Below are 14,868 nucleotides of genomic sequence, written 5' to 3' on the forward strand. Positions count from 1 at the left end.
TTTTTATTATTGTATGATATGATATGATGACTGCAATGTGGTTCAAATTAACCTCAGCGTATTGTTTCTGCTTTTGTAGGGCTGTCAAACTGAACAATGCACTGATATATTTCCATAACCTGTTGAATTGACTCACTGCGTCTGGTTAGATGTGCTTTTGAGACATTCACCTTAAAATTCTTGAGTTGAGAAATGTTTTGTAAATATCTAAATATTGGTGTGTGTGTGTGTGTACATCATTTAATAATGAGCAAGCAGTAAGACAGAAGTAAGCTTGTCTGACCTTTCCGGAGTGCCTACATAATGATGTAGCAGCCATTTCATTGATTTGTTGTCATTTGCTAAATCACTTCCTGCCTTCCCAAAATAGAAACAAAGTTGCATGGATTATGCAAAGCAGAGGAAGAGCATTCTTAATTGCTAAATAATGAGACTTCAATTTCAAGCCACCACATCATAATTCCACTCTACTCCCATCCAGATGCCTGTCCGTCTGTTTTACACTCTTATCTCTGCCTCTCTGTATCTCTTTCTGTTTCTTACTTTCTCTCTCTGTGCATTTCTCTATCTGCCTCTCTTCTCTCTGTATCTCTCTGTATCTCTCTCTATCTCTGTATATTTCTCTCTCTCTCTCTCCCACGTCTCTTCTAGTGTCAACCTATGTCTTGTTCCTTTCATCTCTCTTGACCTTGCCCTTTTCTCTCTCGATTCAATGGGGTTAACTCACTGTCAATGGTAGTACATTTGGACCACCTTTGAACCACCTGTGTGTGTTGTGATTGTATATAGGCACTTAGAAATAATCTGTTATGAATGCTTATACTGTAGGTCCATAATGCATCATGAAGGACAATTAATTTATAATGCATGCTACACAGGTGGTTGAAAGAAAATGTTATCATGTACCTGGGATGTTCATGATGTAACCACGTATAAAATCTGCCTTGCAGCTCTTCCCTACTCTTATTCAACAATAGCCATCTGCTGAACAGAGTATAATCCAAACTAAGGGGTGGGTGTAATAGTCATATGTGAACTCACCGTATGTCCATAGGAGTAACCCTATACATATATGTGTGTGAGAGGTACAACTATACAGTTGAAGTCGGAAGTTTACCTTAGCCAAATACACCTCAGCCAAATAGATTTACATTTATACACCTTAGCCAAATGCAGTTTTTCACAATTCCTGACATTTAATCTTCGTAAAAATTCCCTGTCTTAGGTCAGTTGGGATCACCATTTTATTTTAAGAATGTGAAATGTCAGAATAATAGTAGAGAGAATTATTTATTTCAGCTTTTATTTCTTTCATCACATTCCCAGTGGGTCAGAAGTTTACATACACTCAATTAGTATTTGGTAGCATTGCCTATAAATTCCACAAGCTTCCCACAATAAGTTGGGTGAATTTTGGCCCATTCCTCCTGACAGAGCTGGTGTAACTGAGTCAGGTTTGTAGGCCTCCTTGCTCGCACACACTTTTTTAGTTCTGCCTACACATTTTCTATAGGGTAGAGGTCAGGGCTTTGTGGCCACTCCAATACCTTGACGTTGTTGTCCTTTAGCCATTTTGCCACAACTTTGGAAGTATGCTTGGGGTTATTGTCCATTTGGAAGACCCATTTGCGACCAAGCTTTAACTTCTTGACTGATCTCTTGAGATGTTGCTTCAATATATATACCTAATTTTCCTACCTCATGATGCCATCTATTCTGTGAAGTCCGCCAGTCACTCCTGCAGCAAAGCACCCCATCAACATGATGCTGCCACCCCCGTGCTTCACGGTTGGGATGGTGTATTTTGACTTGCAAGCCTCCCCCTTTTTCCTCCAAACATAATGATGGTCATTATGGCCAAACAGTTCTATTTTTGTTTCATCAGACCAAAGGACATTTCTCCAACTCGTACAATCTTTGTCCCCATGTGCAGTTGCAAACCGTAGTCTGGATTTTTATGGCGGTTTTGGAGCAGTGGCTTCTTCCTTGCTGAGCGGCCTTTCAGGTTATGTCGATATAGGACTCGTTTGACTGTGGATTTAGATACTTTTGTATTTGTTTCCTCCAGCATCTTCACAAGGTCCTTTGCTGTTGTTCTGGGATTGATTTGCACTTTTCGCACCAAAATATGTTAATCTCTAGGAGACAGAACAAGCGAAAGGCACCGAGTTTGAAGGTAGGCCTTGCAATACATCCACAGGTACACCTCCAATTGACATCAGAAGCTTCTAAAGCCATGACATCAGTTTCTGGAATTTTCCAAGCTGTTTAAAGGCACAGTAAGTTTAGTTTATGTAAACTTCTGACCAACTGGAATTGTGATGGTGTAGCAGTGATGGCGTAGCGGTGGGATGTTTTTGATTGTCTTGTCCCGTCCCTTGAATATTTTGTTTATTTCTTCGTATATATTTCGTATGTATTTTTAATCAAATTTTTCCATCTACGGACTGAACATACTCTCCTGGAACCCTTCTCACCCAATGCTTTATGGATCTGCTATTTTTTCTACTTTAGAATCGTAACCCTCTTCAGACGCTAGCCAGCTAACTAGCTACTTGCTTGTAGTCAGTTAGCCACTGCTAGTTAGCCATCACCGTTAACAGGGACAGCTGCCAGCTTCAGCCCGGTCAACTCCTGCCAGCCTGCACAGCGCGATATCAACCCAGAGCATATTTGACTGCTTTTCTCCACCATATCCTACCACAAGCTCTGAACCTTTACTCCGGATCATCGAGTTAGCTAGCTGATATCCGAGTGGCTACTCCTGGCTAACGTCTCTGTCCCGAAGCAAGCACCAGTTAGCCTGGAGCTAGCCTCGAATCTAGGCCCATCTTCCGCTAGCTGAAGAGATTTATCAAGCAATTCCTGGGATTCAATTACCTCTTTTGCCAATTGGCCTGGACCCTTTGCTGCCGACACGGAGCCCCGCCCATCCATCAAGACTGGTCTACCGATGTAACCGTCCGAGGGGGTTTCTGTCCCGAAGCAAGCACCAGTTAGCCTGGAGTTAGCCTCAAGCTTGGCCCATCTCCCGGCTAGCCCGAAGAAGTCGATCAGATAATCCCTGGACTTCAATACACCTTTTGCCAATTGGCCTGGACCCTTTGCTGCTGACACGGAGCCCCGCCAATCCATCACGACTGGTCTGCCGACGTAACAGTCGGAGGGGGTTTCAACAGGTTCCCCCGTTGCGACATCCCCCTGAGGCCCATCTGCTAGCCCCGGCCTGCTGGCTGTCTGAATCGCCGTGCCTCCAGCCTGCCTAGCTACTCACTGGACCCTGTGATTACTTGGCTACACATGCCTCTCCCTAATGTCAATATGCCTTGTCTATTGCTATTTTTGTTAGTAATTTTTGTCTTATTTCACTGTTTCACTCAATATGCCTAGCCCGGTTGTTCCAACCCCCCCCCCCCCCCTGCGCACCTGGCTTAAATGCTGCTTCTAGAGACAAAACCTCTCTCTTCGTCACTCAATGCCTAGGCTTACCTCCACTGTACTCACATCCTAGAGGTTAACCCAGGCCCTGTATCCTCCAGCATAACTCCCATTCCCCAGGCTATCACATTTGTTGACTTCTGTAAGCGTAAAAGCATTGGTTTCATGCATGTTAACATTAGAAGCCTCCTCCCTAAGTTTGAATTTATTCACTGCTTTAGCACACTCCACCAACCCGGATGTCCTAGCCCTGTCGGAATCCTGGCTTAGGAAGGCCACCAAAAATCCTGAAATTTCCATCCATAACTATAACATTTTCCAAAAATATAGAACTGCCAAAGTGGGCAGAGTTGCAATCTCCTGCAAAGTTCTGTCATACTATCCAGGTCTGTGCCCAAACAATCCGAGCTTCTTCTTTTAAAATTCCACCGTTGCCGCTTGTTATAGACCCCCTTCAGCCCCTAGCTGTGCCCTGGACATCATATGTGAATTGATTGCCCCCATCTATCTTCAGAGTTCGTACTATTAGGTGAACTAAACTGGGATATGCTTAACACCCCGGCCTTCCTACGATCTAAGCAAGATGCCCTCAATCTCACACAAATGATCAAGGAACATACCAGGTACAACCCAAAATCCGTAACCATGGGCACCCTCTTAGCTAACATCTTGACCAACTTGCCATCTAAATACACCTCTGCTGTCTTCAACCTGGATCTCAGTGATCACTGCCTCTTTGTCTGCGTGCGTAATGGGTCCGCGGTCGAACAACCACCCCTCATTACTGTCAAATGCTCCCTAAAACACTTCAGCGAGCTGGCCTTTCTTACCGACCTGGCCCGGGTTTCCTGGAAGGATACTGACCTCATCCCAGCAGTAGAGGATGCCTGGTTGCTCTTCAAAAGTCCTTTGCTCTCCATATTAATTAAGCATGCCCCATTCAAAAAAGCATTTCAATAATAAGCATTTTTTCACCGCTGGCCATGCGTTCCACCTGGCTACCCCTACCCCGGCCTCAGCACCCCCCCCAGAAACCCCCCCCCCCCCCCCCGCTTCTCGTTCCCCCAAATCCAAACAACTGATGTTCTGAAAGAGCTTCAAAATCGGGATCCCTACAAATCAGCTGGGCTAGACAATCTGGACCCTCTTTCTAAAATGATCCACCAAAATTGTTGCAACCCCTATTACTAACCTATTCAACCTCTCTTTCGTATCGTCTGCGATCCCCAAAGTTTGGAAAGAGACACCTTAGACCCAAACTGTTATAGACCAATATTCATCCTGCCCTGCCTTTCTAAAATCTTCGAAAGCCAAGTTAATAAACAGATCACCGACCATTTCGAATCCCACCTTACCTTCTCCACTATACAATCTGGTTTCCGAGCTGGTCATGGGTGTACCTCAGCAACACTCAAGGTCCTAAACGATATCATAACCGCCATCGATAAAAGACATTACTGTGCAGCCGTCTTCATCGACCTGGCCAAGGTTTTCGACTCTGTCAATCTCCGCATTTTTATCAGCAGACTCAATAGCCTTCTCAAATGACGGCCTCGCCTGGTTCACCAACTACTTCTCAGACAGAATTCAGTGTGTCAAATCGGAGGGCTTGTGGCCGGACCTTTGGCAGTCTCTATGGGGGTGCTACAGGGTTCAATTCTCAGGCCGACTATTTTCTCTGCATATATCAATGATTTGGCTCTTGCTGCAGGTGATTCTTTGATCCACCTCTACGCAGACAACACCATTCTGTATACATCTGGCCCTTCTTTGAACACTGTGCTAACAATCCTCCAAACAGGCTTCAGCGCCATACCACACATCTTCCGTGGTCTGCTACTGCTTTTAAATGCTAGTAAAACTAAGTGCATGCTCTTCAATCAATTGCTGCCCACACCCTCCCGACCGACTAGCATCACTACTCTGGATGGTTCTGACCTAGAAAATGTGGACAACTACAAATACCTAGGTGTCTGGTTAGACTGTAAACTCTCCTTCCAGACTCATTAAGCATCTCCAATCCAAAATTAAATCTAGAATCGGCTTCCTATTTTGCAACAAAGCCTCCTTCTCTCATGCCGCCAAACATACCCTTGTAAAACTGACTATCTTACCGATCCGAAGCCCCACATACTACCCACCACTGCAACCTCTATGCTCTCGTTGGCTGGTCCTCACTACATATCCGTCGCCAAACCCACTGGCTCCAGGTAATCTTTAAGTTATTGCTAGGTAAAGCACCGCTTTGACTCAGCTCACTGGTTACCATAGCAACACCCACCCGCAGCACGTGCTCCATCAGGTATATTGCACTGGTCATCCCCAAAACCAACACTTACTTTGGCCGCCTTTCTTTCCAGTTCTCTGCTGCCAGTGACTGGAACAAATTGCAAAAATCTCTGAAGCTGGAGTCCTATCTCCCTCTCTAACTTTAAGCATCAGCTGTCAGAGCAGTTTACCGATCACTGTACCTGTACACAGCCAATCTGTAAATAGCACACCCGACTACCTCATCCCCATATTATTACTTACCCTCTTGCTCTTTTGCACCCCAGTATCTCTACTTGCACATCTTCATCTGCACATATATCACTCCAGTATTAATGCTAAATTGTAATTATTTTCACCTCTATGGCCTATTTATTGCCTACCTCCCGACTCTTCTACATTTGCACACACTGTACATAGATTTTTCTATTTTTATTTTCTTTTGTGTTATTGACTGTACGTTTGTTTATGTGTAACTCTGTGTTGCTTTTTTTTGTCACACTGCTTTGCTTTATCTTGGCCAGGTCGCAGTTGTAAATGAGAACTTGTTCTCAACTGGCCTACCTGGTTAAATAAAGGTAAAATAAATTAAAAAAATAAAAATAAAAGTGAAATAATCTGTAAACAATTGTTGGAAAAATTACTTGTGTCATGCACAAAGTAGATGTCCTAACCGACTTTCCAAAACTATAGTTTATTAACAAGACATTTGTGGAGTGGTTGAAAAACGAGTTTTAATAATGACTCCAACCTAAGTGTATGTAAACTTCCGACTTCAACTGTACCTGGTACAAATGTTGTTCCACTTTGATTAATTGACACCCTGCTTCCTGTCCCTCACTTCCTGCTTCTTGTGGTCTCCTAGGCGATCCACTCGGTTGCCTGGCATCATGAGGGCAAGCAGTTCATCTGTAGTCACTCAGACGGAACGCTCACCATATGGAACATTAAGGGCCAGGGCAAGCCATTTCAGACGATCACCCCACACGGTGAGGTTGGACACACACACACACACATACACATTCACACCATGCTATCACTTTTCACCCCCAATTTAATTTCAATTTGCAACCTGTCTTCATAACTTTTCTCCGGTTTTCAACCAGTGATCAAGGGTTTAATTTACTCCCTGGTTAAATGTTTCCTCCGCTTAGATGTCTGTCCCTACACACACACACACACACACACACACACACTGATACACATACACACACATACACAAACATATCCAAATACACACACGCACATAGCCTTCACGCACACGCACATAGCCTTCACGCACACACGCACATAGCCTTCACGCGCACACACACACGCGCGCGCACACACACACGCGCGCACACACACACACACACACACACACACACACACACACACACACACACACACACACACACACACACACACACACACACACACACACACACACACACACACACACACACACACACACACACACACACACACTGTTTGGCTGTCTTCTGTTTTTACCCTGGATTAACCAGTCTGCTCTATTAGAGATATGCCTTTAGTCTATATACCTCCCTTCACTCTCTTCCCCTCTCTATCCTCACCCTTGTACCTCTCCTCACCTCTCAAAGCAGTTTCACAGCATAAGAAATAAACCGAGACAGAGAGAAATCATAGAGAGAGGTAAAAGAGAGAAAAACAAGAGAAAAGGAGCGAGAGAAAGCAATGGAAACCTCTTTGAAGCCCTTTTTGAAAGTGCAGTTTCTTTGTTGTTGTGTATGGTGTAATGGGGAAAGGATTCCATTGGAACTGCTTTTAATTAGTTCTTTCTTCCACTGCTGCATGCATAATCACTTGAGTTTTTAATGAACAATTATGAAAACGTGTGTGTCAGGTTTATGTGAAATTAAAAAAGTATTCCTTTAAGTCATTTCATTCAGGCTAGGTAACAACTGTAAATCATTCAAATAAATGATGATGAAATTCTTCCTCGATAGCGGAGACTTATTTGACTAACTCTTAGGTTTACTTCATTTGGTCTTTGTGCACATAGATTTGTGTATAAATTCTAGCTATCTCTCTTTCCCTTTCTCTGATGGATAGACCTGAGTCTGGCGCACACGCAGCCTTGCACTGGGTATTACTGCAGCATCCGGGACAAAGGGTGGAAGAAGAGGGAAGAGAGAGAGAGTGGATCGGAAAGTAGAGGAGCGAGAGCAAGGGAAAAGAGGAGAGAGGGAAAGAAGCACAGAGCAGGAGGGGAATAAAGAAGGGAAGTGACAAGCTAAAGTGGTCTGTCCGTGTTCTATTTCAGGAAAACAGCCCAAGGATGGAAAGAAGCCAGAGCCTTGCAAACCCATCCTCAAAGTGGAGTACAAGACCACTAGACTGGGGTAATAATACACACAGACACACACACGCACACACACACACAGACACGCACGCACGCACACACACAGACGCACGCGCACACACACACACACACACACACACACACACACACACACAGAGACACGCACGCACACACACACACACACACACAGACGCACGCACTCGCACACACACACACACACACACACACACACACACACACACACACACACACACACACACACACACACACACTCACACACACACACACACACACACACACACACACACACACACAGGCCTACCATGCTAGAAGAGGTGAATGAATAGGTGAATGAATATGGCATAGCCTTCCATGTGGACTTGTTTCCTTATGTTCATGTGTCTCCTGTGTGTGTGTCTATGTGTGCGTGTGTGTGTGGTTTATTTGTGTTATACAGAGACCCATTTATGATCCTGTCCGGAGGTCTGTCTTATGACACGGTGGGTCGGCGGCCATGTCTGACGGTGATGCATGGGAAGAGTACAGCCGTGCTGGAAATGGATTACCCCATCGTAGACTTCCTCACGCTCTGTGAGACGCCATACCCTAACGGTCAGTCATCCTGTGCAAGCGCACGTGTGTGTGTGTGTGTGTGTGTGTGTGTGTGTGTGTGTGTGTGTGTGTGCGTGCGTGCGTGCGTGCGTGCGTGCGTGCGTGCGTGCGTGCGTGCGTGTGTTTGTATGCTTGCTATATCATTATCTACAAATATCCCAGTATGCCTCAGTGTGTTTATGAGTGTGTGTTTGTGTGCTTGCTATATCATTATCTACAAATATCCCAGTATGCCTCAGTGTGTTTATGAGTGTGTGTGTGTGTTTGTATGCTTGCTATATCATTATCTACAAATGTCCCAGTATGCCTCAGTGTGTTTATGAGTGTGTGTGTGTGTGTTTGTATGCTTGCTATATCATTATCTACAAATATCCCAGTATGCCTCAGTGTGGAATCAATTTAATTAGCAACTACACTGACAACGTTGTTGTTGTGTTTCCAGTTGGACTAATAATACAATACGTTGTGTCCTCGCCTTTCTCAACGTTGACATTTGACCTTTCTGTTGAATTTTCCATTTGTGCTCCAAACGAAGAGTGACTATGTATATGTGTGTGTGTGTCTGTTGATCCTGTGATGAATATGAAATATCCTAGGGGAGGGTTATGCTCTGCATTCAATATACAGTACAATGAATGTTATGTTTGTATTTTCTCCCTGGTTCACAATAGCTGTGTGACCTTTTTGCGTTATTACATCAATGCCCTGTCCTTGGTGAGATGACATCCCTTGGGAAAGGGTTTTCATTGATGGTGATGATTTTGGATGTTCTGTTCTCAAGATCATTATGTAGTGACAGAGGTGTTGACTTTGTTGTCTTGTTTTGGTTTTGTTTGCTAATAAAGATGTGTGTGTTTAATTGGTACCCTTTGAGTGGAGGTGGGGATAGACCTTATTCAAGCGAATGGAGTTTTACACCTTGTGCCGAAGTGTCTGGTTGTCTGGGTCAGAGAGGAGCTGTTATTTTTACCTGCTCTATAGCTCCAGGTAGCCTCTGATTAAGGCTTGAGAAATTAATTAGGTTAAGGTTGGATGGAGGTTTCAGCCTCCTTTTTGAAATGCACTTTTTGTAAATCGGTTAGCCCCAGATTAAGGGGTGGTAGAGAAGTTTCAGCCGTCAGCCAAAGTGTCCTTCAAGGGGGGAAAGCAGTGTGTTGGGTGCAGGTAGCCTAGCGGTTAAGAGCGTTGGGCCAGTAACCCTGGGATAACTAGGTCATCTGCCGATGTGCCCTTGAGCAAGGAACTTGTAGGTCGCGTTGGATAATAGCGATAAATATTTACTACAGTGGAAATAGCTACTACGTTGTCTCTCACAACAAACTATAATTTATGAATTGGTTTGATGTTATAATTTCTATTATGGTTTGATGCTTGTTGTTTTGGGTTGATGGAAAAGACTGATGTTCCAGTCAGTTGCTGGTTCAAATGGTACAGTCGGCTAATCGTGGATTTTAGGATGCTGCTTGACCAAGGTTGTACATACTGTATCCAGACGACAGACGATGAAACGTGTGTCAATGACGTTTAAAGGAATAACTTCATCCTTGGGTTAAATCATACTATATGAAAGCAAGTCACAAAACCATTCAATCTCTGTCATGACATAATCCTCCCGAGGCAGTTTACTGTCGTTATGCATGTGTGAATGGGTGTAAAGAGGATGTGATTGTATCTTAACCCCTGCAAATCGTGTGGATGTAGCTCGTTCAAAAAGTGTGTGTACATTAGCTTGAAGTGTGTCTGTCGTATTTGGCGATGGTGTGGGGGCTCGAGGAAATGGATTAGCAGTCGATCTGACGATGGTTACGTGATGATGACCATGGTGAACGACCTGATTTTGGGACTTTGATTTAATCTCGTTATAGCAACAATACTGGGCTGATTACTCCACTAGTGGCTCAATCTGCTGTTACTGTTAAGAGACAGGGAGGAGGAGATGACTATGGAAGGGAACAAATTAAAATATGGAAATTAGGCTTTTTGTGTGGTCATATGGAAAGATCAGCGACAGATCAATGACAGAGAGATATACAAACTACAGATATTGATGGGCAGGCAGACAGCACAGACAGCTGGACTTATATGGACTGACAGACATAGCGACAGACATAGCGACAGACACCAAAGAATGAGAAACACTTAGAGAATGTCTGAAACATTCAAACAGACAAAAGGAGATAGTGAGAGAAGGCAAGAGGGAGTTGGAGAGAGACAGAGCAGAGGGACATTGATTGTCAAGGTTGTGGCTGCCCTGGTTTACAATGTGTTTCTATGGGGACTCGCTGTACTGACCCGGAAGTGAAGACACTGAATACATGTTCAAGGCTTCCAGCTCACACACTGTTCCCCCTGCACACACACGCTCACGCATGCACCCACACACACATACGCACACACGCCCACACATAAACACACACTAACACACACACACACAAACACACACACACACATTGACCTCTTGCTGACTCAGACGCTAACAAAAGAACACTGCATTTTCATCCAACCACCTCCAATAACATACTGCTATTGTTGTGCGTTATGTACATTATAGGCATTTCAGGTCTGACATATTCTCTCATGTTCCTCAATTCAGTTAATCTTCATCCAAAGCTTTATTTAGCCAAATGGTGTTCCATAATCATGTAAACATCTAAACTCATCGTAAGTATGCTACTATATATCCCTATGGTACCAAGCCCCAAGCTAATTTTGTCAACTTCTTGAAGAGGAGAAGATCTCCAGTGAATATACACTACCTACAGTGCATTGTGATGATGAAAGACCTCCATCTTTAATTGTGTTGTTTTGTTTTCTGTGCAGATTTTCAGGAACCTTATGCTGTGGTGGTCCTTCTAGAAAAGGATTTAGTGGTGATCGACCTTGCACAAAATGGGTACGTCTGAACACATGTTAACAGACGGAACATGCTGCCAACATAAAGGATGTACTTGTAGATACTGTATTATTCAGACGTCCTGAATGTTCCTCTTCATTTAAAATACAACAGTTATTACTGCCTACATACTGTTATAACTATGTCACAAACAGGAAGTATACTTGTTCGATGCTGTACTTTCATTAATTTCCATTCTGTTGCGTGCGTCTCTTACAGTTTCTATGATTTGTACATGGCCTAGCATCATAGGGACTAAAACTGTGAGCTAAATGTAACTCTGTCCTGAAAAAAACTATTGGGTCAACATTTCCCCTCTCCCAGTTACCCCATATTCGAGAACCCCTATCCACTGACCATCCACGAGTCTCCTGTGACCTGTTGTGAGTACTATGCTGACTGCCCTGTGGACCTCATACCCGCACTTTACTCTGTTGGCTCCAGACAGAAGCGACAGGGCTACAGCAAAAAGGTACGGGACACACATCTCTATACTACACCCTCTCGGCTACAGGGCACAGGGCCGGCCCTAAGCAATAGGTGGGGTCCCCCACCTAACGGGTTAAACATTTTAGTTGTCCCCCTCTTGACAAAGGAGATTTAAAAATAAAAATACATTTAATTTCTTGCAATTCTACACATTTTTGCCATGAGGCGTAGAAAAAATGCTGTGGTTTTAAATCACATTTTTGTCCATTCTACACATTTTGCCATGGGGCGGAGATGTATTTTTTGCAGTTTTAAAATTAATTTAATGCAATTCTACTCATTGTGCCATGGGGCGGACAGAACATTTTTCAGTTTTAAAGCTAATTTCCTACAGTTCTACAAATGTTGTCATTGGGTGGAGAGAAAATGTGCAGTTTTAAAGCAAATTTTCTGCAATTCTACACATTTTGCGATGACTTTTGCTCATTATGATAGCTGAGTGCGAGTGACTAACACAATCAATGGGAGCCCCCGGAGGTCAGGGCCCCTTGGCACAAAGGGCCTGGTCAGTAATTCCGCCATGATTATTACAGGGTGTAGGTAGCTGGCTAGACTAACTTACCAATCAGTGACTGACATTACAAGAGGAATAATGCTGAAACATTTACACTATCTAACTCTCCTCAGTAAATTGAGACCCCTGCTGAGTTCCTCATTTAAAAAAGAATAATTGGGTTGTGGACCCCCTAAGCAGCCGGTGGCCTTAAGTGCCAGTTTATGTCGCTTATGCCCAGGGCCGGCCTTGACTGGGCCCTACCTAATGTTCAGTACTGTGTTATGTGCTATACCATCATGTCCCATCATTGTTTACGTTGAAAGTTATACAGTATATAATCTATCCCATTATATTCTACATTCCAATCCTATCTCTACATTCCAATCCTATCTCCAATCCTATCTCTTTTCAAATGTATGGATTTATCCGTTCATTTATCCTACATTTTTTCTAATCCTATCTTTATTCTACCCTCTATCCTACAGTATCTCTGTTCTGCCACTTTTTATGTCATTGTATTCGTGTTATATTCTCCCCCGCTGTTGGAAATGTCACCATGTCCTGACCCTCTCCTCCCTCCATCCCCTTCTCTCCTTCCCTGTTTCTTTCTGCTGTTTGTTAAGGGGTAGCGGTGGGAAGTGTTCTTACTGAAAGATCAATGTTGAGTCATACCACGGACCTTTGTATGTGCTACTGCATTTAAAACAACGTATAAAACACATTCAAACTCTCTCAGACACATACACACACGCACACACACACACACACACTCACACACAAGGACCTAAGCATTACTCATCCCTTTCCTCGACTGTGTCTGTCACCGTGGTAAAGGTTCCTTCTCCCTCTATCTCTCAGACAAAATGACATCCCATCAGCCCAGGCTGTAGCTAAGAGAAGGCATTTGTCTCCCTCCTTTTGCTTCCCTCCTGTCTCATTCCAATGTTCTCATAATGTTTTATATAGTTTGTGTAGGAAAGCTAGATTGGATCTGAAATTATCTTCTCACTGATTCCTTATACAGTACCAGTCAAAAGTTTGGACAGATCTACTCATTCCAGGGTTTTTCTTTATTTGTACTATTTTCTACATTGTAGAATAATAGTGAAGACATCAAAACTACAAAAAAAACACATATGGAATCATTTAGTAACCAAAAAGTGTTATAAATATATTTATATTTGAGATTCTTCAAAGTAGCCACCCTTTGCCTTGATGACAGCTTTGCACACTCTTGGCATTCTCTCAACCAGCTTCATGAGGTTGTCACCTGGAATGCATTTCAATTAACAGGTGTGCCTTGTTAAAAGATAATTTGAATAATTTATTTCCTTCATGCGTTTGAGCCAATCAGTTCTGTTCTGACAAGGTAGGGGTGGTATACAGAAGATAACCCTATTTGGTAAAAGACCAAGTCCATATTATGGCAAGAACAGCTCAAATGAGCAAAGAGAAACGACAGTCCATCATTATTTTAAGACATGAAGGTCAGTCAATGCGGAACATTTCAAAACGTTTTCGTCAAGTGCAGTCGCAAAAACCATCAAGTGCTATGATGAAACTGGCTCTCATGAGGACCGCAACAGGAAAGGAAAACCCAGAGTTACCTCTGCTGCAGAGGATAAGTTCATTAAAGTTAACTGCACCTCAGATTGTAGCCCAATTAAATGCTTTACTGAGTTCAAGTAACAGACACACCTCAACATCAACTGTTCAGGCCTTCATGGTGAATCTGGCCTTCATGGTCAAATTGCTGCAAAGAAACCACTACTAAAGGACACCAATAATAGGAAGACACTTTCTTGGGCCAAGAAACACGAGCAATGGACATTAGACTGGTGGAAATCTGTCCTTTAGTCTGATGAGTCCAAATTTGAGATTTTTGGTTCCAACTGCCATGTCTTTGTGAGACCCAGAGTAGGTGAACGAATGATCTCCGCATGTGTGGTTCCCACTGTGAGGCATGGAGGAGGTGTGATGGTGTGGGGGTGCTTTGCTGGTGACACTGTCAGTGATTTATTTAGAATTCAAGGCACACTTAACCAGCATGGCTACCACAACATTCTGCAGCGATACGCCATCCCATCTGGTTTGCGCTTAGTGGGACTATTATTTGTTTTTCAACAGGACAATGACCCAACACACATCAAAGCTGTGTAAGGGCTATTTGACAGAGAAGGAAAGTGATGGAGTGCTGCATCAGATGACCTGGCCTCTACAATCACCCGACCTCAACCCCATTGAGATTGTTTGGGATGAGTTTGACCGCAGAGTGAAGGAAAAACATTCAGCATATGTGGGAACTCCTTCAAGACTGTTGGAAAATCATTCCAGGTGAAGCTGGTTGAT

At 43.5% G+C, this 14,868-nt stretch overlaps 1 protein-coding gene across 2 annotated transcripts in view; it reads left to right on the top strand.

The window, feature by feature from the left end:
- The window catches only part of stxbp5a (syntaxin binding protein 5a (tomosyn)), a 159,983-nt gene that overhangs the window by 123,932 nt on the left and 21,183 nt on the right, over window positions 1–14,868 (top strand). For both annotated transcript variants that reach the window (XM_090243414.1, XM_036985456.2), the window contains exons 8-12: window positions 6,572–6,695; window positions 7,991–8,069; window positions 8,487–8,641; window positions 11,462–11,534; window positions 11,859–12,006. In XM_090243414.1, the coding sequence (XP_090099540.1) occupies window positions 6,572–6,695; window positions 7,991–8,069; window positions 8,487–8,641; window positions 11,462–11,534; window positions 11,859–12,006 (579 nt within the window). The remainder of the gene's footprint in view (window positions 1–6,571; window positions 6,696–7,990; window positions 8,070–8,486; window positions 8,642–11,461; window positions 11,535–11,858; window positions 12,007–14,868) is intronic.

Source organism: Oncorhynchus mykiss, chromosome 8 (assembly GCF_057628025.1).
Source record: "Oncorhynchus mykiss isolate SJ-2025 chromosome 8, ASM5762802v1, whole genome shotgun sequence".
Taxonomy (NCBI): domain Eukaryota; kingdom Metazoa; phylum Chordata; class Actinopteri; order Salmoniformes; family Salmonidae; genus Oncorhynchus; species Oncorhynchus mykiss.